At 37.2% G+C, this 27,786-nt stretch overlaps 3 protein-coding genes across 3 annotated transcripts in view; 1 reads left to right on the top strand and 2 right to left on the bottom strand.

Annotated features, from left to right (window-relative positions):
• The window catches only part of LOC134744900 (intermembrane lipid transfer protein VPS13A-like), a 73,514-nt gene extending 53,151 nt beyond the window's left edge, over nt 1-20,363 (top strand). The window contains exons 50-61 of the mRNA XM_063678848.1: nt 51-250; nt 1,098-1,170; nt 5,138-5,284; nt 6,050-6,177; nt 6,327-7,541; nt 9,160-9,352; nt 10,617-10,746; nt 11,272-11,385; nt 14,618-14,748; nt 16,401-16,543; nt 16,924-17,050; nt 18,976-20,363. Coding sequence (XP_063534918.1) covers nt 51-250; nt 1,098-1,170; nt 5,138-5,284; nt 6,050-6,177; nt 6,327-7,541; nt 9,160-9,352; nt 10,617-10,746; nt 11,272-11,385; nt 14,618-14,748; nt 16,401-16,543; nt 16,924-17,050; nt 18,976-19,113 — 2,739 coding nt within the window. The 3' untranslated portion in view covers nt 19,114-20,363. The remainder of the gene's footprint in view (nt 1-50; nt 251-1,097; nt 1,171-5,137; nt 5,285-6,049; nt 6,178-6,326; nt 7,542-9,159; nt 9,353-10,616; nt 10,747-11,271; nt 11,386-14,617; nt 14,749-16,400; nt 16,544-16,923; nt 17,051-18,975) is intronic.
• On the bottom strand, nt 2,377-4,412 carry LOC134744757 (uncharacterized). The gene is made up of 2 exons (XM_063678673.1): nt 3,339-4,412; nt 2,377-2,634 (listed from the first exon to the last, which is right to left on the bottom strand). The coding sequence occupies exons 1-2, from the start codon at nt 4,410-4,412 to the stop codon at nt 2,395-2,397; spliced, it is 1,314 nt and encodes a 437-aa protein (XP_063534743.1). The 3' UTR covers nt 2,377-2,394.
• A 3,349-nt stretch (nt 20,364-23,712) lies between the features above and the next one.
• On the bottom strand, nt 23,713-27,660 carry LOC134744844 (coiled-coil domain-containing protein 130 homolog). The gene is made up of 5 exons (XM_063678769.1): nt 27,525-27,660; nt 26,855-27,180; nt 26,437-26,581; nt 25,807-25,922; nt 23,713-24,858 (listed from the first exon to the last, which is right to left on the bottom strand). Exons 2-5 carry the CDS (start codon nt 27,164-27,166, stop codon nt 24,142-24,144), a joined length of 1,290 nt encoding a protein of 429 aa, XP_063534839.1. The 5' UTR covers nt 27,167-27,180; nt 27,525-27,660; the 3' UTR covers nt 23,713-24,141.
• Between the last annotated feature and the right edge of the window lie 126 nt (nt 27,661-27,786).

The following is a 27,786-nucleotide window of genomic DNA, read 5'->3' as shown; positions in this document are numbered from 1 at the left end:
TTTTAACCTTAACTTATTATTAACCATCTAACTTATTTTTTCTCCCCCAGGTAACGCTCTCCGAACTCTGCCCCCAGCTGACCAAAATCGTCACCCTGCTACCATATTTCCTCGTGTACAACGACACTAAACGTCATTTGCGATTCATGGAAGAGAATGAAGCTGCGGATCTTTGGATAGACCTGGCACCCCAGCAATGTACGCCGTTCTGGCCTCAGACGGACTCCATGGCTATGCACTGCAAGTATAGGTAATAATTTTTTTTACAAAATATTTTTTTATATAAGTAATTGGACTTCGGTTGTCATTATCTGCTACTTACTTGCACCTCGTTGTATAGAAATGAAGTCGCTACGCAGGTGTTTCTAGAATGATTATGTTTTTGGAATGAACAACGTAATCCATACTAATATTATAAATGCTATTTAGATGAAACTTGGTTGGGGATAGTTTGAGCTGTGGGGAAGGATATACAATAATCTGTATCCGCGAAATCATACCTTAAGGGTGTAAAAAATGGGGTGGAAATTTATAGTGGTCCAATTTGGGGGTGAAAAAAAAAGGATGGATTTGAAAGCAGATTTGTTTAAAATTTAAGAAACCAAATTAATAATTCCACGCAGACGACGTCGCGGGCAAAAACTAGTATGGAATATTACGCAAAGCTCTGCGTAGAGGGCGTCACAAGCACAATCACAGGGCATGCCGCGAAACACAAAAATTTAAAGTTCGGTTTCTGCCTCTATCACTCTTGCTTATTCGATTGATAGAGAGGCAGATAACGAAATTTAAATTTTCGCGTTTCTCGGTAGGCCACCTGTAAACAAACCGCCTTGAACTAAACCGTAATGTCATAGTGAAAACTTGTCAAAAAACTGATTAAGGCCTAGTATGTATAAGTTAATCTATGGTTTAGGATGTGCACTAGTGCTGCACTCTGGCGGCAGAACATTGCAGTAATATTCCCTATTGCTGCAACAGAAAATTATTTCGCCTGCTAAATACGATATGAACGTTATCAACTCTTTTTTATTTACGTATTTTTAAATTGATTTTTCTTCTTGTCTCTGGTAAGTATTTTTTTTACATGTCAACAGGGACTCGGGGGTCGTGAGTCAGCATTTCCCGATCACGAAGAACCATTTTACGGTGCTTAGAATGGATAAGGGGGTGAGATATTTTATTTGATTAGGTATTTTGCTTATAAATAAATGTATTGTTTATTATCATATATTTACAGTAATTAAATACACACATAAATAAGAAAAACATAAATGTTACTTTCGTCTTTATTATTTTCTACATTCGTTTTGGTGATGCTGCATAAATATATTATTTTCTAATTTGCCACCTGCTTTTAACTTTCCTACACTAAATTATACTGCATCTTAGATTTTTGTAACATAAATAAATTAGTTTTAAGTAGGAACACCACAGTCTTAATATAATACAAACGTAGATTGTCAAACTTTAGCACTTCACAAAATATTAACTGCGTAATGTACTAAGCCATACAACGCCATCTACTTCAGCTGTCAAGTGTATATTATCGTATCCTATATTTCTAAAATAGAAAGAGTTCAAAAAAAGTTTATTCGTTCTCTGAGATTTAAATTCAAAATTCCTAAACAAAGTTATAAACAGCATTGTGCAAAACTTCATCTGCTACCTCTCTACATCCGGCGTAATATATCCGACGTAATATATATTATGAAAATTGCTCAGAACCATGTAGACTGTCCTGATCTACTAGCCAACTTGAATTTCACAGTCCCCCCACGCATATCCTCTCGCACCAAAAAAACCTTCCATATTCCCTCCGTTCATACTAATTACAGGAAAAACTCCTTCCTTCTAAGATCTGTTCTGCGATAGCTTTAGTTCGATACGTAAGCTAATGACTCAGGACTTTTCCCACTGTTAAGTGTTAACAGTGGAAAAAGTGTTAACTCAACATTGTATCTCTATCCTGTTCTTTTTTCTCTCTTTTGTTCTTCTTGTTAACTGTTTAAACCAATTTTCCCTCTCTAGTAAGATAAGTATATTTATAAGTTAGTAAGTATTATTAGTTGTAATTTCGCACACCATGCACTTTACGCAGTTTCTATCTGTGGAAACTTGTAATTGGCTCACTGCTTCTAATGTTATTACCTAACGTGTTACTTCAGCTGTAAGTTTTCCTAATAAATAAAATAAAATAAATAAATAAATAAATCATTGTCCGTATTTGTTTTTCGGCCTCTGCCTTTCTAACGACAAAGTCCCATCATGTAAAGTATAAGCTTTAATACTGTAGGTAGGATGTCACTGCACATTCCTGGTCACAGCGTAGAATTCAACTAGTAAAATTGCACTAAGTGTGGTTTCAGGATCTGTCTGTTTAGTCTGTGTTAATCATTGTCCGTATTTAGTCTTCGGCCTCTGCCTTTCTAACGACAAAGTCCCGTCATTATGTAACGTATAAGCTGCCCCTTGCGAGCGATGCGTCCATATCTTAATAGCTTTTAGATGTGCGTCGCTCTGTTCCTTCGCTGCTGAGATTGGAGGGGCTGGTTCTAGTGGCACGGAGGGTGAGGAATATGATGATGATGGTGGGGGTGGTGGAGGCGGGCTATATTTTGAGCTTGATGTTACCTGTAACAATGAAGAGGAGATTTTAAAGTCTTTCTTTACACAATGGGGTTGGCCGGTCGAAATTATTAGCAGATGGCGCCAGCATAGCTTGCCCTGTCAATCCCTAGAATTGTGTCAATTTTTTGTTTTTTTAATGCCCTGGATGCCAGCCCTTTAAGCCAAATCTCATAGAAAAAGGGGCAAGCTATGATGGCGCCATCTCTGCAAACTATTGACAGTTGCCAACCCCATTGGCTGGTGTATTCAAGCTTGAGAAATTGGGATTTATTTTATACTGAGTAGAGACATCTGTTAACTAAACCGTAATGTTTTAAACGGAAAAATCATATGCCTCGGGTGAGACATGAACTCGCGACTCCCAGATGCCAGCCACTTGTCACTTTGAATGGAGTATGAATGCAATCTTTAGCACCATTGAACGAATGTGAAATAAATAAACAATTCACTCTCCATTGATATTTGTCGATACTTGAAATTGTGTGTACAAACAGATCATTTTATAAATAAAATGATTATTAAAAAAACTAGAAGATGTCAGCAGGCCTGGCTCACTCCGTGATTTCGGTGTCTAGCCATAGTAGTTGCCGCGCACCGCTACGGAACGGACGCCTGTTCTCGCTTGCGCCACCTAGCGGTCATATCTGTCGTAATAGACGCGTTTTATTAGAGAGTGTATCTTCTGTACCTAGTACTATTATTTATTCTGTGATGTAGGAGAAATTCGAAATGAGATTTAAGACATTGAGTTTTCTTTCACTACTTACTGTGTAATGCGGCACTTTGTACGAACTGACTGTATCCAATTTATGAGCATTACTCATCAAAGGCAGATCTCCAAAACTCTCCACCTTATAGCTAGGTCTTACTACAGTTGGCACATTATTTGTGTAAGAAATATCAAAATCTTCTTCTCTTAAATTAACAGGTTTTGGCAATAATTCTTCTCTGTGTCCATTATCTTCCTGTTTTGGCATGTCATTAATCTCATGATGTATATACGCATTTAAATACGATATCTGTTTATTTTGCATTGATTCATCTGTTTGAAAATTTGGGGTGTCGTGGTTAACGTAGACTACTTTTGATTGTGTGGCGTCTTCGACGTAGTTAAGCACAGATGTTGGTGCGTATGGGCCGTTGTATTTATCATATTCTTGAGGTTTAGGCCTGAATTCCTCATTATTTTGGGATCTGAAAGGCTCATTATATACCTCGTCATGAGGCTTGAAATTAATTGGGATTGAATCTGATTCTTGTAGCCAAGGTCCATTTTTGTTGAATTTGTCTGATTCATATATTTTATAAGGACCGTTTAGAGAAAACCCTGGAGTGGGATACTCAGTATCTTTAACTCTACTTTCATCTCGTTTATAAGGTCTTCTTTCAACTGAATTTTCTCTAAATCTTTCTTTTTCACTGGCTATATCTATAAGCTTATCCAAATCTTGTTTGCTTAAGTATTTAACAAGGTTATTTATATCATCGTCTCTTAAGCCGTCATTGGGTCTTTTAATACTACTAACCTTAGGTCTTGGATCGTGTGGTCTTCCCGGATAAGGGGGTTCGTCGTCAATCGTCATGTATCCAGGAGGGGGGGTTATAGAAAAGGTCCCTTTGACAGGGTAACTGTTGGGAGGTGGCCTGTAGAACCTAGAAGGATATGAATAGTACTTTCCACGTTTTACTCTTATGTGTATACTCTCGTTTAGAAATGCATCTTCACTGAAAACTGAACTGAATATAGTCAATAGCACTGTCACTGAAATTATATTCCACATTTCGAAGGTTTCTATGAGAAACTTTTTTTTATGTTATCGTGTTTCAAATCGAGGGTTCCACTGAAAACTGAGGTTCAGTGAAATTTTGTCATGTCTTATAATAGTTGAGATGAAAGTGGTGTAAATTGAATTAACACATCCAACGTGAGGTTACGTTACGACTTTGTCGTTGTAACGCGGTAGTAAGTGGCGCCAAATGACGCTGTTTAACAAGCGAAAGTGACAAAGTAGTAATTTTTCAGAAGTGCACGATGTACGGACTACGGATGCTGTTATGCAATATGTCGTTATGTTGTGTTATGGAATGACTTCCGAAGAAGTGTTGAAATGTCTTATTTATTTTTGTTTTTGTAACAATTACTACCGTTAACTTTGTTTAGTTAACAGTAATAGGCTATTACTGTTAAGTTAATAGGTTAGAAGTAGTCAGAATTTAACCCTTTTTTAGGAAACTCTTTTTTAGAAAACTGTAGGTCTATAAGTCTATTACCCTATATTGTAACAACTTATTAATATAAGAGACTGTTTGTTTCTAAATAAAGAAAGAGTAAATAAAAAAATTACTGCTAGTGTAAATTTAATTCGATAGGTGTTAGAATGCCTAATATCGAACTAACAATATTGAGTTATGTTTCGAGTTGATATTTGAACGGATTGTTTTTTGGGTTTGATTAAGGATTCCTTTACTTACTACGTACATACTTAACACAATTTTTGCTTTACAGTCATCGATTACAGTTGAAGTGACGGGAGGCACCGACCGGCCGTTCACGATCACATTCAAGCCGTACACGGCGGGCGACGCGCCCGTCCGCATAGACAACTTGTGTGACGACGTGTTCCTAAAATTACATCAAAAAGATTCTGGCCAGGTAAGTGTGTTGTTTGAAATGTCCCGGAGCGCATTTTGGCAGGGGGCGCCTTGTAACTTCTGATATAACCCAGGTAGCATTTATGTCATTATGACGTCAGCGACGTCTTTATGCCGTCATAATGTCGTCATTGTTACGTCATTATGACGTCGCTGACGTCACTTTGCTACTTGGGAAGCCTTGGGCTCTAGTCGACAACGTACACACCAATGCGGGCTTTATGTCTCTACAATAAGGTTTAAAATTTGTAAGTTAACAATGTCGAAGATGATACAATAGCGCTACATTGTATGTTGTTTTAAGACCTAAAACATATCCCGAGAACTTTATGTATGTCGCCAATAGGAGACTGGGCTAGGCTTTATAATATTTGAAATGAAATTTATAGTATCTATATACGCTGCAGTTTTTGATCTAGCGATATTTACGAACAACAAAATATCCCCTTCATCAACATTCAATTACTTACAATCGCGCGTAGAATTTTTTTGGCATCATTTTCAGTAGGGTGCGTTGGGGTCCCAAGTAGCAAAGTGACGTCAGCGACGTCATAATGACGTAATAATGACGTAATTATGGCGTCATAACGCTGTTAGGGGTAAGATTGAACGGGTTTTTCATGAGGTGTAAGACGAATGCCGAAGCATTACGGGCGACTTTTCATCCTACCCCGCATAAAAACCCCGTTCAATCTTATCCCAACGCACCCTATATAAAGCTCCTCGACATGTGGTAAACGCGACCATGATATGCCTTTTGTTATAGGTGGCTCTGCTAAGTCCATATCAGTCCATGTTGTATACGTGGGACGACCCCAGCAAAGAGCGGCAGTTGATCTGGAACATATATAACAATAAAGGAAAAGGATACATCGCTGATTTCAGCCAGGATGGGTAATATACAGAATACCTATACTAATCTCTCTTACCTGCATTCAGAAATATAGATAGATAGATAGATCATTTATTGATTTAAAAAAAAACATGTCAATTTTGCTTATCCCCATAGGTAGGATAGTTGTAACTATTCTATTTATTTTCAGTAACGGAGAACAGAAAGTAAGCCTCCATTCTGTCAAGCACTCCACCCTGGTCGCTACCAGCAGCGTCACCTCAAAACTGTCTTCGACCCTCAAACGGCTCACCCCCAAATCCCCAGAGCCCTGCACCTCCAGCTCGGATGACTCCGAGAACGAACAACCCGATCCTCATAAGAAAAAGATGAGGAAAGACAAAGTTATCGTCTATTGGATATCTTATATGGAAGGTTTACAAAGAGTATTTGTATTAGCTCAAGATGAAAGGATAGCCTATCAGTATAAAATGAGAATTAATTCAGAAAAGAGCGATTACGAAGTGTATTTGTCTTTAGCAGAAGTCAGTTTATCAGTCTGTGTTGATACGAAACTTGGAGTAAAGGAGTTAGCTCATCTAAGTGTGACGGATTCCCTCCCGCGTTGGGAAGTGAATGTTAGCCATAAATGGAAACAGTTATCCCCTGATTTAACAGCGTGGATTGAAGATAAATATCAATCTGAGCAAAAGAAATGCCAATTGAAAGAATACATTCATATAGACTTGGAAAAAATGCAGATGACCAAACCGTTCTTCTCAGAGTTACGAAGAACTTATAACCCTGGAGTTTGGTTGCAATTAAGAAAATCTGACACATTAACGTACTGCCATTTGAAGTTACAGCGATTACAAATAGATAATCAGTTAAGCGAAGCTGTATTTCCCAGTGTGTTATACCCAGCTCCTATGCCAAACGCACGTTCCACCCGCGGTCCTAAACCAAGTATAGAACTGGTAACTTTAAAACAACACAGACCAGCTTTAAACCAAGATGTTTTCAAATATTTTAAAGTTTTAGTTCAAGAGCATTATGTGAATTTAGACAGGGGTTTTGTCAACTACGTGTTTGATATTTTGAACCACTGGAAACTTGAAGAAAAACCTGCTGTGAGACTAAGAGCTGATTTGGCCTTGGTTCATATGCCGTTACCGATCATAGCTCTTAAATCTCAGACTAGCGCTCAGAGAAACATAATTTTCGAGTTTGTGCACTTGTCGCCGATAAAACTGGTGTTAAGTCTGTCTTCTAGAGGGTATTCGGGTGAGAACCCGAACAGTCCGACGAGAACTAAGTTCTGTAGTAAGAAGGAGAATCGGCCTAAGCTGTTCAACAGTGATCTTTTGGAGTATTTGTTTAATTCGTGGGGATCGTCGTTATGTGATATGAAGGATGTTGTTTTAAGGTAAGATTACTGGTCTAAGATTTTATTTGTCAATGTAAAACTGTCATTAGTAGGTATTTCCATTCCATTTTTCCATAAATAATTATAATGTATGATTTCATAGGTATAATATATTTGACTAACTAAGAAAGTTATTTTAAGAAAAAAATCTAACGATTTAGAATATAAACCTTTACAATTTTTCAGTTTAGGCCTTGGAACTAGTCTTATTATCAGTTTAATTTTAATCAGTTTTGGCGAAATCTGAAGGTTAGAACTTAGAAAGTAACAAGCAGGTAATTTTTTCCAAAAAGGTAAAAATATAGCTTTATGTTGCGACTCTGTCAGTTTGTATTTTCTTTGGCTAACATCAAAATACAATCGTCCTGACATTGGGCCTGTGGGCGGACTATACGTATAAACGGTACAACGCTCTGCGCGTTCAATATAACAACGCGTACAGGGTGCTGATGGGGCTGCCCAGATTCTGTAGCGCGTCAGGGATGTTCGCGGAAGCGCGGGTAGACCTGCTTCTACACCACGATGCGCAAACGAGCCACATCCCTGGTGCGCAGAGTACGGGCCAGCTCCAACAGCATCCTGACCATGATTGCGGACAGGGTTGATAGCCTATATATAAATAACTGCTGCATGATTCATGTGCGCAGGAATGGGTAGGTGGGCAGATTTTCTTTAAAGTGGTTCTTGAGAAAATCTGCTTACTTATTTATTTTAGAAACTAGAATTTTATATAGTTAGCTAGTCAGTAAATAATTATGTATATACTAACATTAGCCTTAAGATAAAACTGTCACTAACACAAATTGATCCAAGTTGGTCCTTAATAAATGAATTTATTATTTATTTATTATTTATTAAGCATAAGTACGAGTATTTTGTCGTTTTCCGCGTAAGCCACGTTTACTAAAACTTTAGTTTAGCACACATTGCGTATTATTACATAAGTGTCCCGTTAGTCCGTTAAACACTCGGAAGCGGCACATTCGAGGGCGATTAAGTAAAGGTGACGATGTTTAAGTAAACATTACCTTAAAGCCCTGCCTTTAACACTATTTTAAATTATGCCCATTTTAGATCAAAAAACATAACAATAGAATGTCGTTTAAAACTTTCGCGTTTTTAACACATATTAAATCACATTTACAATCGGGTCGATCGCGAATTTATTTTGTTACCTTTATTTACCGACGTTTCGACACAGGTTTCACTGGTCGTGGTCGCGGCTAACCAGCACGACCAGTGAAACCTGTGTCGAAACGTCGGTAAATAAAGGTAACAAAATAAATTCGCGATAGACCCGAATTGTAAATGTGATTTAATATGTGTTAACACAGTTCGACACAGGTTTCACTGGTCGTGCTGGTTAGCCGCGACCACGACCAGTGAAACCTGTGTCGAAACGTCGGTAAATAAAGGTAACAAAATAAATTCGCGATAGACCCGATTGTAAATGTTAGTTAATAATGGAATGTCGCTCATAAGGCTGCTTTTCTAATTTACAGATTTGTATAAAAACTTAGCTTATTATAGCTCTAGTGGAAAAATACCTTAAGACGCGAAATGTATATAAAGACATTATAACAACAAAACATTACTTACATACTTGATTACTTTCCAGAATGGCCTATTTAGAGATCCGAAACGCGCCTATAACGACCACAGCGCTCATAGACACAGCCTCTCGCTTCTACTGGACGCAATTAGTACAACAATTCTACGTATTGGTCCTTGGTCTGAACATACTGGGCAACCCGTACAGTACTATAGGAGATTTTTGCCGCGCTATGAAGCATTATTATGAACCTTACCTGGTAAGTAATAGAGACTAGTTTGATCTTTCAATTTACCATAATAACAGCTCTCATAGATTCAGTGTTTCGCTTCTGTTGGACGGAATTAGTACAACAATTCTACGTATTGGTCCTTGGTCTGAATATACTGGGCAAACCGTACAGTACTATAGGAGATTTTTGCCGCGATATGAAATTTCACTACCTGCCTCTTTATCGCTCGAATATGCAATAGTGATAAAGATGTTAGACAACGAAATTACGACGGTCACTCACGTATTTTAAGACTTAAAATACGTGAGTGACCCGTTATTAATATATTTAATATGTCTGTGTCTCACGGAAGTTTTGTTATTAATATTGTATTTTTTAGGGTTCCGTACCTCAAAAGGAAAAACGGAACCCTTATAGGATCACTCATGCGTCTGTCTGTCTGTCTGTCCGTATGTCACAGCCTATTTTCTCCGAAACTACTGGACCAATTAAGTTGAAATTTGGTATACATATGTAAGTTTGTGACCCAAAGACGAACATGTTACGTAAACAAATGAATTTTAAACATGGGGGCCACTTTTGGGGGGTAAAAGAGAAAATTAATAGATAAAGTTTTTCAAACTATATCGTGTTATATATCAAATGAAAGAGCTCATTGTGAGAATCTCAGATAGATTTTTATTATAATTTTAAGATAAACAGTTTTTAGTATTCAGTTTATATACAATTTAATTGTTAACACCCTGATACTCTTGCATTTTATTTTCATTATTGTTGTTATTGTTTTTGTTCTTGTTTGCACAAATAGCTCTGTTTTACTCTGTAGAAACTTTATTAAAAATGATGTTGAAATATTTTCATTAAGGAAACTGTAAGTCTAGCTTTATGAAAATCTCCAGTGTTATGTATAACTATAGAAGACTGTTTGTTTCTTAAATAAATAAATAAATAAAATAAAATAAAAAATAAACAGTTTAGAAGTTATTCAAGAATATAGGCAAAAAATGACCATTCCCCCCTTTATCTCCGAAACTACAGGGTCTAAAATTTTTAAAAAAATACACAAAATAGATCCTTACCTATAGATCACAGGGAAACCTATTAGAAATGTGCAGTCAAGCGTGAGTCGGACTTAATTACTTAGTTTTTAATCCGACCCCTACGGGTTTTTTAAAGACATTTCACTCACGTGTCACATATAAAATTGTTTAAATTGTGTAATGTACGGAACCCTTGGAACGCGAGTCCGACTCGCACTTGGCCGGTTTTTTTATATTTATAATGTAAACAGGGCACAGCCTGCGGTAGGCAGGAGGACCCCTCGGCTCGCCTGGAGCTGGGAGCGGCGCGGCTGCTGGGGCAGGCGGCCGGGCCCGCGCCGGCGGCGCTGTTCGACGCCGCCCCCAAGCGGCGCCGCGCAGGTAACTAAACACAATCATATGGACCGTGATTACCTTTTGTATTGTTTAGCGGATGTGCGGAGTAGATAGCGGGTGGGTGTCAAAGTTGTGTAGACCGCGCTCGGTCTACCCTCATTCGTGCGCGTCGGCTGCGTTCGCTTTCAACGTTACCACCGGTCGCGTTCACACTTGTTGGTCTATCCTAGGTGTGACTAATCCAATGGGCCAATCGCCGATCAGTATAATAATAATAATAATAAAAAAAGCTATATCGTCCACGGAAACCGAGTATAATTCGCCTGTAGCAATGTTTCAATATACTCGTAGTATACATTATAGCATATAAGCTATATTATCCGCAAACCAACTGACGACCGGGGTCGTCTCATTCACGCTTACGTGGTCATGGCAAGAGTGAGAGACATAGTGATATGACCTCGGTCCTCATCTTGGTTTGCGGATAGCTTTAACGTCTACAGAAGCAGAATACATGACACTTATTCCTGTTATAATGATTCAATTAATTAATTCTGTTACCCTCCTTAGTTGAAGACGGTGCGTTAAGCAACAACCTGCCAGAGAAGGTTCTAGAAGCAAGCCGCAGCCACCCTGCCAGCGTCGCTCTCGCATTGTCTGGACTTGTTGCTAGACCGAGTGTCGGTGAGTTTTGTTTGTGAAACACTGGCGAAATTCAAGGGTCTATAGTAGCGTGCCAAAGTGGCGACCAACAGTCATCACTCAAAAGCAGCAACAGTCAGAAGTCCGTGGCAAATTTATCGAATTTGGGCAATGGCTGTGGGTCAAATTAGGGTTCCTCTCGGGCCAGGGGCCCATGGCATAGTTACAACATTGAGGGCTATCAAACGCCGGTCGGTCTCAGAAGTCGCTGACACTTTTAAGTGACATTTTTAGCATTACTTACTTTAAGACAAGGTAATACCTAGTCAAGACGATCATAATATAAATTCATGTAGATTAGTCTAGCATAATTTATAATGTAATTTCATATTATGAGAATAAATATCTAATCTAATCTATATAAAATGTATAATAGACTTCTGAAGATGAACAGATTACTAACCTTAGTTATTATAATTAATATATCTGTAAATAATATTGAAGTAAGTTACTTGCTTTTAGGTTTACGGCAAGTTTTTAGTAATTTTAATAACAAAACTTCCGTGAGCCATAGACATATTAATATATTTAATAAGTTTTTAGTAATTTTGTTACTCACTTATACTCTGTATCTTTAGGTATTTAAATAAAAGTAAACAAAATCTACCCTAAAATCGCTCCTTAAGCCAGTTGAGGGTAGATGATAACATTACATGATCAAATAATGTAGGTTAAAGTCGGGTTGTTCAGTGACAGATCCAGGCGGTTTTGTATTTGGTTGGTCAACCAATAAATGTTATAACTACTCGAAAATGTACAAATTGTTTGTTTACCTTTATTTAAATACCTAAAGATACAAAGTATAGGTATGCAATTCATTCTTGCATGATAGGTACAAGATTATTAGAAATCTTTTGATCTATTGGTAAATAATTATTTGAATAAAATCTAAATTTTATCGTTTTTGTCGCATGGTTATACTTATATTTTATTTAGAATAGCAGCATGCGTTTTAAAATAAGCCTAAGGGCCGATACAGAAATGCATTTCATATATAAATTGCAGTCGGGTTGCAATCCGTCTGTATCGGCCCTAAATGCTTAGATTAGTGTTTCATCAAAACATAACGTTTTACTTATATCACTTTCATCGTGATATAAATTCTGATTTATCATTCTATCTATGGTATTCTTCTCTTATTTTAAAACTTCAAACGAAAATATATTACACTGATTTAAACTTTCACGATTTTTACTCATTATTATTCACAAGACCCCAAGTGCGGGTAGTTCGAAAAACTCGCGCCCCTAGAAGAGTTGATGTCAACTTGAGCCAGTCTTCTCCGAGACCACGGGGACAACGCCGTCCTCGAAACGTCGGAGGCGGAGGTGAATTTAAAACTTATTTTACGCGATTAAGTCCCGTCGTTGTGAATAGTAATGAAAATATATTAAATGGAAAAAAAAAACAAAAAAAACTATTAAAATGATGTAAATGTTCTTGAGATAAAACCGCTTATTTTTGATAGTTGAGGTCTGTGCTGCAAGCGGCCTTTATTTGCTAAGCAAGCCTGAGCGTGTATATATTGAAACCTTTTTACCTAAAATTCTAAAACACAAGACAGACATATTGCCTCAGCCTAAGCCATTGAGCTGAGGCATTTACTTTTTATCACTTGGTTTGAAAGTTATTATTTCTGCTCTCTGTACACGCTTAATAACCATCTCAACTGTACATTAACATTCGCTGTATGATCTAATCTGTTCCGTTTTCTGTACATCTATTACTGCACGTGGATACGTAGATGGCGAATATCTTGTTTTGCGACGTAAGTATTGCATGTACTGTAATTTTAGGGCACTTTCTGAATGTAAAATACCTCAAGTTACAAATGAATCTTGCCTAGATTGTAGTTACCAAATTTAAAGGGCTCAACTAAACAAACAACGGCAAATTTCTATGCAGGGGGGTCAGTTAACTTTGCAGCTAACACATAAGAGTACCTATAAGTTGCCCAACTTTAGGCTACACCTAACGCTGCGTCTTACGTAAGCGAACAACTCGCGAACACGAAGCGGCGCGGCGGGCCCACGGCGTTCGCGTTCGCAACGAGATCGCCCACGTCGGACACTTCTATAGGTATCAAAGGATTGGTTCACCCCGCGCCGCATCGCTTCGCTTCGCGTTCGCGTGTCGTTCGTCTACGTAGTACGCTGCGTAAGAAAGAGTGCTGCGTATTCACCTGGCGAATGCGTCGCTTGCACGCTAATCGCGAATCGCTCTCTACATCTTGATGTTTGCGAATTCAAGGCATATTCGATAGATTTGGATGCACCTTTATGTAAAGCAAGTGGCCTTTGACATCACATTTCGGAGCACATATTCTATGGTTTACTTTTGGCTTCCAAAATACTATAAGTAAGTAGTGGGGTGTTCCCATAATTGCATGAGAAAGGCATGAGGCATGACAGTTGTCACATGAGATCTATTTTTATTTGCACGTAAATGTAAAGGAAATGTCAAAAGTACGTTTAAAGGGTACAGTTAAAGGGTATTTCAATAAATATTGTGTAACAATCTTTATAAATATATAAAAAAAATATTATTAGATGTTTAAAGTCTAAACCTATTCGTCCTTCGAATTTAACGGCTAATGTAGATGTCACTCTACGGGTCCGTACATTACGCGGTAATGTTGTCAAAAGTTGACTTCTGACAATTCAGTTGCGTACCACAAAATATATGGCGCCATTTCTTACAGTGCCATCTTCTGCTGTTAAACTGGTGGGCACGAAATACCTAATACATCTTATACAAACAATGAATATTTGAAAACTGTAATAGATGTTATATATATATTAAAGAAAAAGTGACGAGTGTAGCGAGGTGGCCTCTAGGGGTTCATGGCGTTAGCCGCGATAGAGCTAGACGCCGGTTCGAATCCGGCCTTCGCCACTGGAGGGCTTCGTCACTTTTTCTTTAATATATGACATCTATTACAGTTTTTAATTTGTGACGTTTTCAACCAAAAGGTAGGTACCACATTGTCGGTTGTCGATAAGGTTGATTTCTAATTGAAGCTATATGGAATAGCGCCTTACTGACAAGCGACGATAAGTACCCTTTTAATTGAAAATGGCACATTTATATATACATATTAGTGTGTAGTGTGACTACTTAAAAAAACACAATTCAAAATATTTAATAAAATAATTTGATTTGTTCCCAAAACTTGTTAATGAATATTTGATTGATACTAACCTTGTTTTTCTAGACATATGCCGGGAAGCGATGCGCGCCGCCGCGGGCAGCGGCGGGGCGCGCGCGCTCCGGGCGGTGGCCGAGCGCGCGGGGCATAGGCTGGTGGCGCGAGCGAGGTTGCCGCGACACTGTTCTAATACTGGGGTATCTTTCTTTTTAAATCACATTTTTAATACAGTTGCTCAAAAAGTGGTACTTTTTGTGGCTGCGTAGCGTGTGAGAAGCTCAATTTCTCGAACTAGTGCTTTTTACTTTTTAGTTCCAAACTATAGTTTCGAAACGCAGTTTTTATGTAATTTAGCTTGAGCAGGTACTGGGGCCTCACTCGTTACTCCTCGGTGTCGTTGAGCAACCCGCGCCGGGCCCGCGGCGGCCGCGGCCGGGGCGCGCACGAGTATGAAGGTATCGCGGGCTGCGGCAGCTCAAGTATCAAGGGCTGTATAGGTACTTTTGGTTTTGGTTTGGTTTGGTGGTATGATTCTACTAATGATATATTAATTTATTATTTTTTCGCAATTGTATTAAAAAACGTCGTTTACAACACGTGTGAAATGTCTTTTGACCACTCGTACCGAGTCTTGCCACTCGCTTTCAGCTCGTGGCAAGATACCTCGGTACTAAAAAAAAGACATTGTTTTCACACTAGTTGTAAAATGTACTATTATAATCGGGTCTGTCGCGAATTTATTTTGTTAACTTTATTTACCGACGTTTCGACACAGGTTTCACTGGTCTTGGTCGCGGCGAACTGACGTTCCAGCAAAATGTCAAAACAGAGATTTTGTGTGACTACCCGACGAAAAGATGAAAAAGTTTGGGGTAGACAACACATTTTCAAACTCCCCAATAGACATAAATTTTTCTTTTTGCTTTACCCTGTTTAGGTGGGCTTGGCTCTCTTAATTAGACATCAAGGCATCCTGACTTGTATTGTCGGATCGAGTAAATTCCGTTCTGTTTTTTCTTTTGAGGTTCGGAACCTTAAAAGTGTGACGTACCACACAAAGATAAAACATAAATACCCTAAAATTGTTTGGTTTAAATAGAATTTACACCCGCGGCCGCGGCCTGTGGAATGAGCTCCATGTCGACTTGTCTTGCTTTTTTCTTGAGAGTAAATTGTATATCTATTACTTCGAAAAATAGTCGACAACACCCGTGATTTTGCGTGATCCTGGCAGGGTCGCCATGTAAGGTTAGGATTCGGAGTTGAGTAGAAACTAGTGTTCAGCTTAAATGATGCTTTATTACTGCACTGAATACATGAGTAAATAAGATAAGATAGGATAAGATAATATTTATTCATTTAAAACTTATGCTAATTGGTTTTATACAGTGGTAAATATACAATTTATACTTAAATACTAGTACATTCATAGATTCAACTCAAAATAGGTACAGTAGGTCAGGTTAAAAACTTTAATACCGAGCGAATTTGTATTTTCTGTCGCTCATGGAAATTTGATAACAATACCTAAACTAAGTAAACATTTACTTGTATCTTAGGTATGCACTTTTGTAGGTCAATGTATCAGTGGGTAAATGCTTACCAGACAAAATGGTTATTTATAATAACAATAAACTAAGTGACTATGACTAATCTTCGACTGTCTAGAAAGTTAATTGGTGACATAAATAAATAATTAATTTGTACAGTGTCCTTATATATATCCCATGAGCTACACACATAACTATATCTAGTATACATTACAATCCATAGGCCACGGTGACCGCTTAACATCGAGCGGGCCGTAAGCTTGTTGCCTCCGACGTGATATAAAAAATGTTTTTTCCAGGGTATCCGGCCATACTCTCACCACGAAGCGCTCGGTCTTCAGCTGCTAACTCTTCTGGGACGTGGTCACTACGCGGACACGGACGCGTACCTTGCCCACGCGCATCTAGCACCTACTAACTGCAGCCTACTGATATCTACGCAGTGAGCCTTTAACTATATGTCTAGGGAATCCGGCCATACTTCCTACCACGAAACTTTCGTGCTTCACTTACTAACCCTTCTAATATTAAACATAATATTAATAACGGGTCACTCACGTATTTTAAGTCAAAAACGCTTGACATCACAGCCGGCATCGACGCTCGGAGTGAAACATGTCGAGCGTTTTTCGACTTAAAATGCGTGAGTGACCCGTTATTAATATGTTTAATATTTGTATTAGTGTTAATGTAGAATAAGGTCAGGACAATGCTTGTGCGGATTACGTTTGTGATTTGACGAAGCATGTGGCGGATTACCTTTGTGTTTGATTATGTTTGAATGAAATAAAATAAATTTATAATGTTGTTTTTATATTTCAGACATATCTTCATGGTCCGTGCCGGTGGTGCGAGTAACTCGTGGCATATAGAGTGGGTGCTCAAGCTAGATGACATCATAGGAGCGCCCTCTATCAGCGGGGACAAACTCATACTTAATGTTAAACAGGTAACACAAGGATTGAATGAATGAAAGCTGTCCTGTCCTAGTCATGAAAGTATTAAAAGATTCAAAAATGTTTGATTGTCTATCTAGTCTGTATTTTTTGGGTTCCGTACCGAAAGGGTAAAAACGGGACCCTGTTACTAAGACTCCGCTGTCTGTATGTCACCAGGCTGTATCTCATGAACCGTGATAGCTAGACAGTTGAAATTTTCACAGATCTGATGATGTATTTTGTGGCCGCTATAACAAATACTAACAACAGAATAAAATAAATATTTAAGTGAGGCTCCCATACAATAAACGTGATTTTTTTGCCGTTTTTGCGTAATTATACGGAACGCTTCGTGCGCGAGTCTGACTTGCACTTGGCCGGTTTTTTACCCCATATTTTTATTCATTATGTTGGGTTTACACTATTAAACTATTATTTTAGTAAAAAAGCACAAAGATTGGATAAAGTAGGGTCAGAAAACTTATTTTAGTATCATGAGATGCAGCCAGAAAAAATTGATCCTTATTGAAAAGATAACTTTAAGTAGTTATGGCCTGATTATACTAGAAAACTACAATTATTCAATTATTATGACAAACTACTGTCGACTTAACCAATATACCCAATATTATCTAGGCCAGGAAATAAATGCCCAAAAAAGGTATAGAGGGAAATGCTTGAAACACAATTTTTGACTTTTTCTGGCTGTTTTTCTTTAATACTGCCATAGAGTAACTTATACTAGAGCGGTACTGTCATAGTAAATTTTGTAACCACAGTAAATTCACTGCCATCTGTCGACACACTTTAAAACTAAAAATGAAGATTTATAAAAATACGATAGAATGTATTTAAATATAGATAAATGATTGTTTTTATTTGCATTAATTATATTTTTATGATTTTGACCCATGTTCTTTCACTGATATGTGTCAAATTGTTAAATAACAAACGAAACCGTCAACGCCATCTATACGACTGTAGGCCAAAACTAGTAGCGCCCTCTGAACGAGAATCAAATTTTCTTGATTTTCGAGGCACGTTTTTTCTTTAGTCTGTATCCATCTATTACGGAGTTATATCTATCTTTGATACTGCTAAAGTTTTGATGTCAAAAGAGCCATGAGTGAAAGTCAAGAAATCAGGATTCGAATCAATGAAGTTACCAGAGTAAGGCCTCAAGATTGCGAGGTAAATTTTTGTCAACAGTGTTGTGAAACACTGATTTAAACTTTCACGATTATTATTCATTATTTTTCACAACGACGGGACTTAATCGCGTAAAATAAGTTTCAAGTTAATAAACAAGACCAAGTGCGGGTAGTTCGAAAAACTCGCGCGCCTAGAAGATGTTGATGTCAACTTTAGCCAGTCTTCTCCGAGACGACGGGGACAACGCCATCCTCGAAACGTCGGAGGTAAATTTAAAACTTATTTTACGCGATTAAGTCCCGTCGTTATGAATAATAACAGTGTTGTGATTTAAAAAAGCGCTACAATTTTTCAAAAACTCTTCTGGCTGAACCTACTGCACCTTAAATCATTCCCAGCTTGTGATTTGATAACAAACACATGAAATCCATACTAATATTATAAATGCGAAAGTCTGTCTGTCTGTCTGTCTGTGTGTTCCCTCTTCACGCTTAAACCGCTGAATCGATTTAGATGAAATTTGGCATAGAGATAGGTTGAGTCCCTGAGAAGGACATAGGATAGTTTTTATCCCGAAAATCATTGCTTAAGAAAGTAAAAAGCGGGGTGGAATTGAGATAATTAACGAAGTGCCTGCTAATTTGTGTGCATAATATGCTCAAATTTAGATTGCTATGAAAATTTTTCCAGGCGCTATTCTTACTCTAGCAGCGGTTACTAAGTCCCCGCAGACGAAGTCACGGCCAAAAGATAGTAGTGAATAAACCTTAACGTTTATTTTCAGGATGAGATGGTAAACTACTTCTCAACGGACGAGAAGGTAATAGAAGTCCCGGACCCCGCTGTTCTGGAGTGGCTTCGTGCGAAGATTGAGTGCGCTCTAGTCCTGGCATTGGAAGATAAGCGATGTCCTACAGATTAGGAAGATTTTTGGTAACCCGTTTTGCAACAGTGTAAACTTGGCATCGACGGCAAAACTGTTTCTTAATAGTATGTTTTTTAAATTGTTTTATCGTTGGGTTTAACGTTTAGCCAAAGCGGAATTGGGTGAATCAATTTTAGAACACTTAATTTCGTGTCCCTAGACTCCCTAGCTAAGAAGATCGATTTTTCAAAAGCCATGTTGATTTTATCACTTTTTTTGTTTACACGGGCATTATTAGATCCATAAGTATTAATTTAACACATTAAAATTAACAACTTGATCAGATAAAAGTTACATTTTGTACGGTAACGCAGCAGAAAAAGTTCTCCCATACAAAAATCAGAGACACGCCATTTTTGTATTTTTCTGCTGCGTTACCGTACCAAATGTAACTTTTATCTGATCAAGTTGTTAATTTTAGTGTGTTAATTAAATACTTATGTACGTAATAATGCTCGTGTAAACAAAAAAGTAAAAAAATCAACATGGTTTTTGAAAAAAAATTTTTGCTAGGGAGTAAAACACGAAATTACTGTTGTAAAAGTTAATTCATACTATTGATTGTAAAAAAAATGAAGTCTAAGAAAATTCGTGCCATGATTTTGACAGCTGAAGATGGTAGACACTCAAAAATATCTGAACATACACTTTAACGTCTTGATACAGGCTTTGCTCAGATATTTGTAAACACCTGGTCGCTCCGATGTATTGGATGGCGACTATACGGCGCCGTATATGTTTTGTAGTAGTTACCTGGATTAACAACTTCTTTTGACAACCAGTTACCGCATTTGGCCATCTACCTGCTGTTAAATAGGGAATATTACGCAAAACTCTGCGTAGAGGGCGTCACTAGCACAATCACAGGGCCTACCGCGAAACACAATAATCGAAAGTTCGCTTTCCGCCTCTCTCACTTGCTTATTCGATCGATAGAGGCAGATAACGAAATTCGAAATTCGCGTTTGGCGGTAGGCCACCTGTAAACAAACCGCCTTGATGCATCAATGTCATAGTGAAAACTAGTATGTATAAGTTACTCTATGATTAAATAATTTCAAGGTTTAGACTCACTTGTTTTAGTCACTCGCGCGACATGTTTCGGAGAGCCTAGGTCTCCTTTCTCAAGCACTAATAGTGCCCGTAAACAAGTGAGTCTAAACCGTGAAATTATTTAATGTTAGTATGTCTCACAACAGTTTAAATTCGAAGTTACTCTATGGTTTAGGATATGCACTATATGCACTATATGCACTAGTGCTGCACTCTGGCGGCAGAACATTGGAGTAATACTTCCTGATGGATACTTTCATTAAATTTCCTTACGCTTTACAAATCTCTTCTACAATCCTAGTTCGTACTTGACTACGGAACTCTAAAAACGCTGTAGTTTCCTTTGATTTTAGGCCACGTTGGCGGACTATGAACGTATAGAAATGTATGCCCTTTCCTGGTTTAGTAACTTTACAATATTCCAATTTAGTTTAAGTCATATCGTGCAAATTATATGTAACCTATTTAAAATAAGGACATCTTTGGTCTAAATTTGTAGACTTTTCATACTGGACACAATTTATTTATAATTTAAAATCTATTAATAATCAAGGTGACTGATGAATTTTGGAAACGGCGAATTTTTAACGCCTAATTAGATAAGAACGAAGGTGGATGGATTTATATAGAAAACTTGGCATTGGACATAGATGGGGAAAGATTACACAACACACGACAATGATTAGAAAAAGAGGGTTTTATTTCTTAAATTGCTAAGCTAAGAATGATAAAATTGACCCACTAACTTGATCATCGCGTTTATGAGCCTAAATTAATGTTAGTGTTATCTCTTGTTTTCTAGTCAATAAAGCTTTATGTTACTTAGTTTTAGATAAGTATATTTATGTATACTTTGTTTAGTTAATATTAAATGTTTTTTATGTATTTGATAAATATATCAACATTCAACCAACGTAAAGTAATATGAAATAAGGCGTGTTGGAGTACTTCCGAAAATCACCTATAATACCTACCTACCTACTGTCATAAGAGTAAACTTCCCGAATACACTTTACTATAACGACAATGTTTCCAGATATAAGGTAGAGGTACATATGCGTAGAATTATCAAAAGTCCACTAAAATAAAATCACTGGTAATAATTAAAAATTACAATAAAATCACTGGTAATTTTTAAAAATAACTGCCGCACTGTTGAGATATTTGATGACCCTTTTTAGGGTTCCGTACCCAAAGGGTAAAAACGGGACCCTATTACTAAGACTCCGCTGTCCGTCTGTCTGTCTGTCACCAGGCTGTATCTCATGAACCGTGATAGTAAGACAGTTGAAATTTTCACAGATGATGTATTTATGTTGCCGCTATAACAACAAATACTAAAAAGTACGGAACCCTCGGTGAGCGAGTCCAACTCGCACTTGTCCGGTTTTTTTATCTAAGTACTAAGATTATAAGATAAGTACTTTAAAACGCGAACATTGATATATTTATCGTAGTTAATTCTGAAATAATCATATCTATAATTAATATATAAAATATAATTACGCAAATTATAATAACTGTGCAATTGCTTTCATTGCCTCCTACGGGTCAGGGACTTAGCCTTTATTGCTAGAATTAGACTAAGCTAAGTTGGCATCGATTTTGATAGCCCATGCAGTCTGGCAAGTGTTATTTTAAACGTCAAACTTCTATGACATTATGACTTATGACGTTAATGTAACACTTGCACAGTCTGCACTGGTCTAATTCTAGCAACGCAGAGCCCAGATTAGCCCGATCTTTAGGTAAATAATATGATATTTAATGTTGAAAGTATTTTCGTAAATTTATATTTATGTATTATTTGATGTGATAGAGCAGTATGCTTCGAAAATGAAATTTCTGAAAGTTGTTAAAATTCCTTATATTAAAACGCCTTAAGTATCTCAAAATATTACAGCAGTAAATTTGACAAGAGAAGTAGATTGCGCTTTGTTGGTTTGGAAAACGTTAGCGCAGGGTCTTGTAGCGCCATCTACTTATCTGTCAAATTAATAATACATTCCAAACGCTAGAAAAAACGCAAGACCTGCGAAATAGTCACTAACTTTGGAATAACCTCATTTACCTTATTTGTAACCTTAAGTAAACTAAATAGGTAATACCCTAACCGATGATTGGCACTGAAAGTCATAGGCGCTTGTTTTGCGAGAAAGCCACCCTGCTTTAATAAATCTGGAAGTGCCAAGCATTGACAGGGTGCCAACTATAGGGTATTACGCTACGTCACGTCACGTTACGAGTTAACGCGCCACAAAAACCATCTTCCGTAAATAAGTTTCCATTGACATTCTATTTCAAACCTTATTTGGTGGTCTGTAAGTCTCATTTTCGAAGCAGCCTGTTCTGGATTGATGTCTATACAATACACGATAAGTAATTACATAACCGTTGGCAGGATACTTTCTCAGTACCATTTATACATTATACCGACTGAAAATAATTAACTTTTTCAAGAATTAGGAGAACCGGTGTTGGACACTTTAAGACTTGTGCCTAACAGATTAAGATTTAAACTGTCGGGCACAAAGTAGTACCTAAGAAATTGATTGATGCAAAATAAATAGATAACATTTAGTTTCTTTAAATTAAGAAGTTATGTCCATTATTGGGTCCTTGTTCATTACTGGTGGCGTCAGTTTGGCATACGCTTTAAATGGTTCTGTGAAAATAAGCTGTTAAAACTCTGTTACTACATAAACACGTTGGTTTAACTAAATGTTTTACTGTGTAGTATTGAATGTATAGAAATATTATCATTGTGTAACTACTAAATACTTCTTTTGTATTGATTTTTTGCTGTCGTCTAACGACTATTTTGAGTTGTATTTATCTTAAGTACATTCCATTCTTGGGAACATTAGTATTATTAATAATAATTTGGATTTAATACAATTTACCCCTTCTCACTGTCATAAATGTAAAACGATTAGGCACCTACATTTAAAAAAAAACAAAAGTAAATAATCGGACTTGCTCACCAAAGCTCATGATAATCGGTTGAGAAATTTGATTTGTAGAGAACAGCCGGACAGTGATGAAAGCATTTTTGCCACAGCTGAAACGGCCACCTTTGCTTCGCTCGGTCAATAATATTTGCACATTTTTGGGGTTCCGTACCCAAAGCGTAGAAACGGGACCCTATTACTACGACTTTGCTGTCTCTCCGTCTGTCACCAGGCTGTATCTCATGAACCGTGATAGCTAGACGGTTGAAATTTTCACGGATGATGTATTTCTGTTGCCGCTATAACAACAAATACTAAAAACAGAATATTTAAGTAGGGCTCCCAACGAACGTGAGTTTTTTTACCGTTTTTGCGTAATGGTACCCTTCGTGCGCGAGTCCGACTCGCACTTGGCCGGTTTTTTCCTATACTATTACATCGTGGGAAGGGGTACTGTAACAAAGTTAGCTGTTACATTACTATACTCGGTTCCTGTTTTAGTAAGTTCATATTCTTGTTGAATTGTTTTTACTTGTAAGCTATGGACCGGTGGAATAAATGTTTTATAAAAGGTCATTAAATAAACATGTCATAAAATAAAACTTGTTTTATTTTTCTTAATATTTTGTATATACAAACTTATACATATCTTAATTTTGAACTATGAACTCATAGTAGCATATGTAAATATTTCATATGAAATATGAGCCTTCTAAGGCATTAAAAAAAAGGTTTTTTTGGTAGTAGTGATACTGTTATTGTCAATGCATAATCATCAGTATCATATTAGATGGCGGGAAATCGTAAAAATATTTTATTAAGGGCCATTTGCACCATTCCACTAACCCGGGTTAACCGGTTAAACCTGGAGTTACCATGGTTACCAGTACAATTTGACACTGGTTTAACGGTTTAACCGCTTAACCCCGGGTTAGAGGGATGGTGCAATGGTGCTTATAGAGTTACGCTTTTTGTGATATTCAAGCATTACAAATATTTATATGTTTGATGAAAGTTTGGTTCAATCTGAGTCACCGTCACCACTCGAACTATAATCACCCACTAAAGATACTTTCACATCTTTTACATTTTCTAAACTACTTTTATTATCTACATTTCCAATTTTAACTTCACTTTCTTTCCTAACTTTAAATATTATACAATTAGCATCATTTAACTCTTCAACATGATTACTTATAATCTGATTATTGGCATCAATTTCTCCCTTTACAAGATCAAGTTTATCATCCACTTTTTCTTTTACAGTATCATCTTTAGTAAATGCATCATTTTCAATATTATTATCTTTTGATATCACTTTATTATCTTTCTGTTCATTAGTGGTTTTAACCTCACCATTTTCATCTTGTTTCTCCATATTCACATCACTATTTTCACCTTTCGTCTCCATGTTCACACTATTTTCAACCCTTTTCTTTTTAATCATAATCCCCAGCGCATTTCTAGTCAAACTCGCATTCTTACTCAAAGATTCCTCTTTCTTTAACCCTCCAAAACTAGTTAGCAGCCCACTAGAGCTCGGTAAAGCGGGAGTGTTGAGGATTTTAGTTCTTGTCGAAGTTTGTTTCTCTTCTATACTTTTTGAGGGTCGGAGTGAGAGCAGGGTCGCCATGTGACGGTCTTCTTCTGATTCTGGCAGGAGGTTGATGTCCAGGGATGATCTGGCGAGGAGCAGGCCGTCGTTCACTGCGGATTCTTCAAGTTCTTTTCGACGTTTCTGTAAAAATACATATATATAAAGTTGTAAAAGTAGTTAGTAAAAATATTTTAAGTATACTGGTAACAAAAATTCTAAAGAAATCATACGTATGGATGCCGTGTGAATAAACTAAATTCATATTTTAGAACCAATTATATTTAATGCCTTTTGTTTAGTTCTTTTTACTTTTAAATATGCACAAGCATAAGTTTAAGAGAGCATCGACCGTCCAGTGGCGCCCTCATTAGGGAGATTGTGTTTTCTAATAAACCAATCCGTTTCTGTATAATCCAGTACGTTAAAGTTGTTGTCCTACTGATTCCCCAAACTTTGGTCTTTATGTCACATAGTTTATGTTTTATTATGCTCGTTTTTTGCTTTATCACCTAAATGCCAAATGGTGGCCTCACTGGTCTCATTTCCTTTTAGAAATGAAATGAAATGAAATGCGTTTATTTGCTTAACATTATGTACAGATAAGATGGCAGATTCAAAAGTATTATGTCCAGATAATGTCAATACCTTATAATAGTAGGCATGCAAAATAATTTAAAACTTAAAACCTATTAACATTATACTACATATTATTTTTATATTATTATTATATTAGGTGATGAAGTAAAAAGCGAGTAATATAAAACTATATCACATAGATCAAAAACTGGGGAATAAGTATGACAACTTTAATATACTATACAGAAATGAATTGTTTTATTAAAAACCACAATCCTAAAGAGGGCGCCACTGGACGGTCGACGCAGTCTTAACAATTTTGCCCATTACTTTAGTACTCGGACAACAATATTTGGGTTTCTATGCTCATGTAATTACAGAAAAAACAATATAAACAAATGCCCAGCTAAGCTTTGCAGATAAGGTAGTGCATACATTTTTGTATGCAGGAGTGCTTAGCGAATAGTTTTGCTGACTGTACACAGCGCAGATAATAAAAGAGGCACAAATTACTCTGAAATTCCTCCTGAGTGAACAGTTAGCTTCATAGTCATCCTTCCACACAGACTCGTTCCTGCCCACCAGCCGACCGAGCCGTGGCTTGTCCTGCTTAGCTGCATCTTCATCACCTGGAAATACAAGAATTTGCCAATTTGGGAGATCAGACATTCCATAATCAGAGAAAAAACTAAGATTATAGAGCACTAAGCCAGGCCCAGAAACAAAAATGGAGATGGGCTGGCCATGTTGCAGACACCAGGATGAAGAGGTGGACCGTACTCGCGACATCCTGGAAAGGTCCAGACAGAAAGAGGAAGAGAAGACGGCCATTGGTACGCTGGTCTGACGACATAATTAAAGTAACGGGGGCTAACTAGATATGTGGATATGGGAGGCCCAAGACAGAAAAAAAGGAAGACTCTGGAAGAGGTGAGGTGGTCTAGGGGTTCATGGCATTAGCCGAGACAGCTAAAGAAGCCGGAATCCGGCCTTCACCACTGGAGGGCTAAGTCACTTTTTCTTTAATATATGACATATATTACAGTTTATAATTTATATAGTAGTGTGAGTACTTAAAAAAAACACAACTCGAAATATTTAATAAAATAATTTGATATGTTCCCAAAGTTGTTAATTTTATACCTGTTTTGTGTTCCAAGCGGAACATAGCATCATCAAACAGCTTCTTCTGTGTTTCCTTTGTCTCCGGGACAATCTGGCCATTATCTGTTGGGTCCCATCTGTTCTCCTGCCGTCGTGCCCCTGATACTATCACATAGTCTAAGTTCTGGAAGAAAGTAGATAGGAATGAGATAACAAAGGTGAGCTTATTAAATAATGTTATTTGAGGTCAAACCAAAAAATATGATTGAAAATTGGATATTTTATGCCAATATTAAAACTTACTTTTTATAAGGCAAGACTTGAAACATTTATTCTGGAGGTTGTGGGTTCAAACCCGCTTTAGTATAGTATATCCAACAAAATTAAGTTAATGAGTTCCAATTTTTAAGATTTTTCTGGGTGTAATGTTAGAAATATTGCAACTGATAATACATACCCCCGGGTCTGTTTTGATTTCAAAATGGTTGTCACACAGATGGCACTTCATTCTAAACTGATACACCGGAGTAGTGTAATACATGCCGATCTTGGTCTTCTCTGCGTTGTACCGCACGCCCATGCCGATGTGATTGTTGCAGCCATCACACCAGATGTTATACGGCATTTCAAAACGGATTATAAGGATACCCATGTGGAGTTTCCTTGCCCGCTCTCTCAAAGCATGGGTGCCCATGAATTTGTTCAACCCCCCGACCTTAGGGTCGTAGTCGGGGGGATAGTAAAGGTTCTGGCCCTTGCGTTCACCCATTTTTGATTACTTTGCTGAAAAATAAGTAATAAGGTTACGTTTTGTTGTGGATGAATATTGCATGTATAAATAATAATAATAATAATAATAATAAATATTATAGGACATTCTTACACAGATTGACTAAGTCCCACGGTAAGCCCAAGGAGGCTTGTGTTATGGGCACTCAGACAACGATATATATAATATATAAATACTTAAATACATAGAAAACACCCATGACTCAGGAGCAAATATCTGTGCTCATCACACAAATAAATGCCCTTACCGGGATTCGAACCCAGGACCATCGGCTTCACAGGCAGGGTCACTACCCACTAGGCCAGACCGGTTGCATGTATAGAAAGTAAAAACTTACTTGTCACTAATAAATAGCAATAATGGCTTTTGTAGGATTAAGGATATATCTCTCTATAGTAGATTTACCGCATAACAGAAGGAAGATTTTAATTAAAGCACAAAAGCAATTTAATTTCGTCACTACACTATTTATTTATTATTTTCTGACATTGACATTAAATATATTTTTTTACAAACATATTAAGCGTTTTAGAATTTACGCCGTGGATACTTGTATTTTGAGCCACAAAAGGGTTCCGTATAGTGTTGTTGACAAGGGT

This window comes from Cydia strobilella, chromosome 10 (assembly GCF_947568885.1).
Source record: "Cydia strobilella chromosome 10, ilCydStro3.1, whole genome shotgun sequence".
Classification (NCBI taxonomy): domain Eukaryota; kingdom Metazoa; phylum Arthropoda; class Insecta; order Lepidoptera; family Tortricidae; genus Cydia; species Cydia strobilella.
Note: the sequence above shows the minus strand (reverse complement) of the source record. Positions and strands in the feature narration are given on the sequence as shown.

Bases quoted from the DNA above. Each gene is read 5' to 3' on its own strand.
- LOC134744757 (XM_063678673.1), bottom strand. From the start codon at position 4,412: ATGTGGAATATAATTTCAGTGACAGTGCTATTGACTATATTCAGTTCA. The intron at 2,635-3,338 runs GAATAAATAATA...TCATTGTTACAG, and splicing joins CGAATTTCTCCTACATCACA to GTAACATCAAGCTCAAAATA.
- LOC134744844 (XM_063678769.1), bottom strand. From the start codon at position 27,166: ATGGGTGAACGCAAGGGCCAGAACCTTTACTATCCCCCCGACTACGAC. The intron at 25,923-26,436 runs GTATAAAATTAA...TTGTATTTCCAG, and splicing joins CCGCTTGGAACACAAAACAG to GTGATGAAGATGCAGCTAAG. The intron at 24,859-25,806 runs GTAATTTGTGCC...GTATTTTTACAG, and splicing joins CACTCAGGAGGAATTTCAGA to AAACGTCGAAAAGAACTTGA.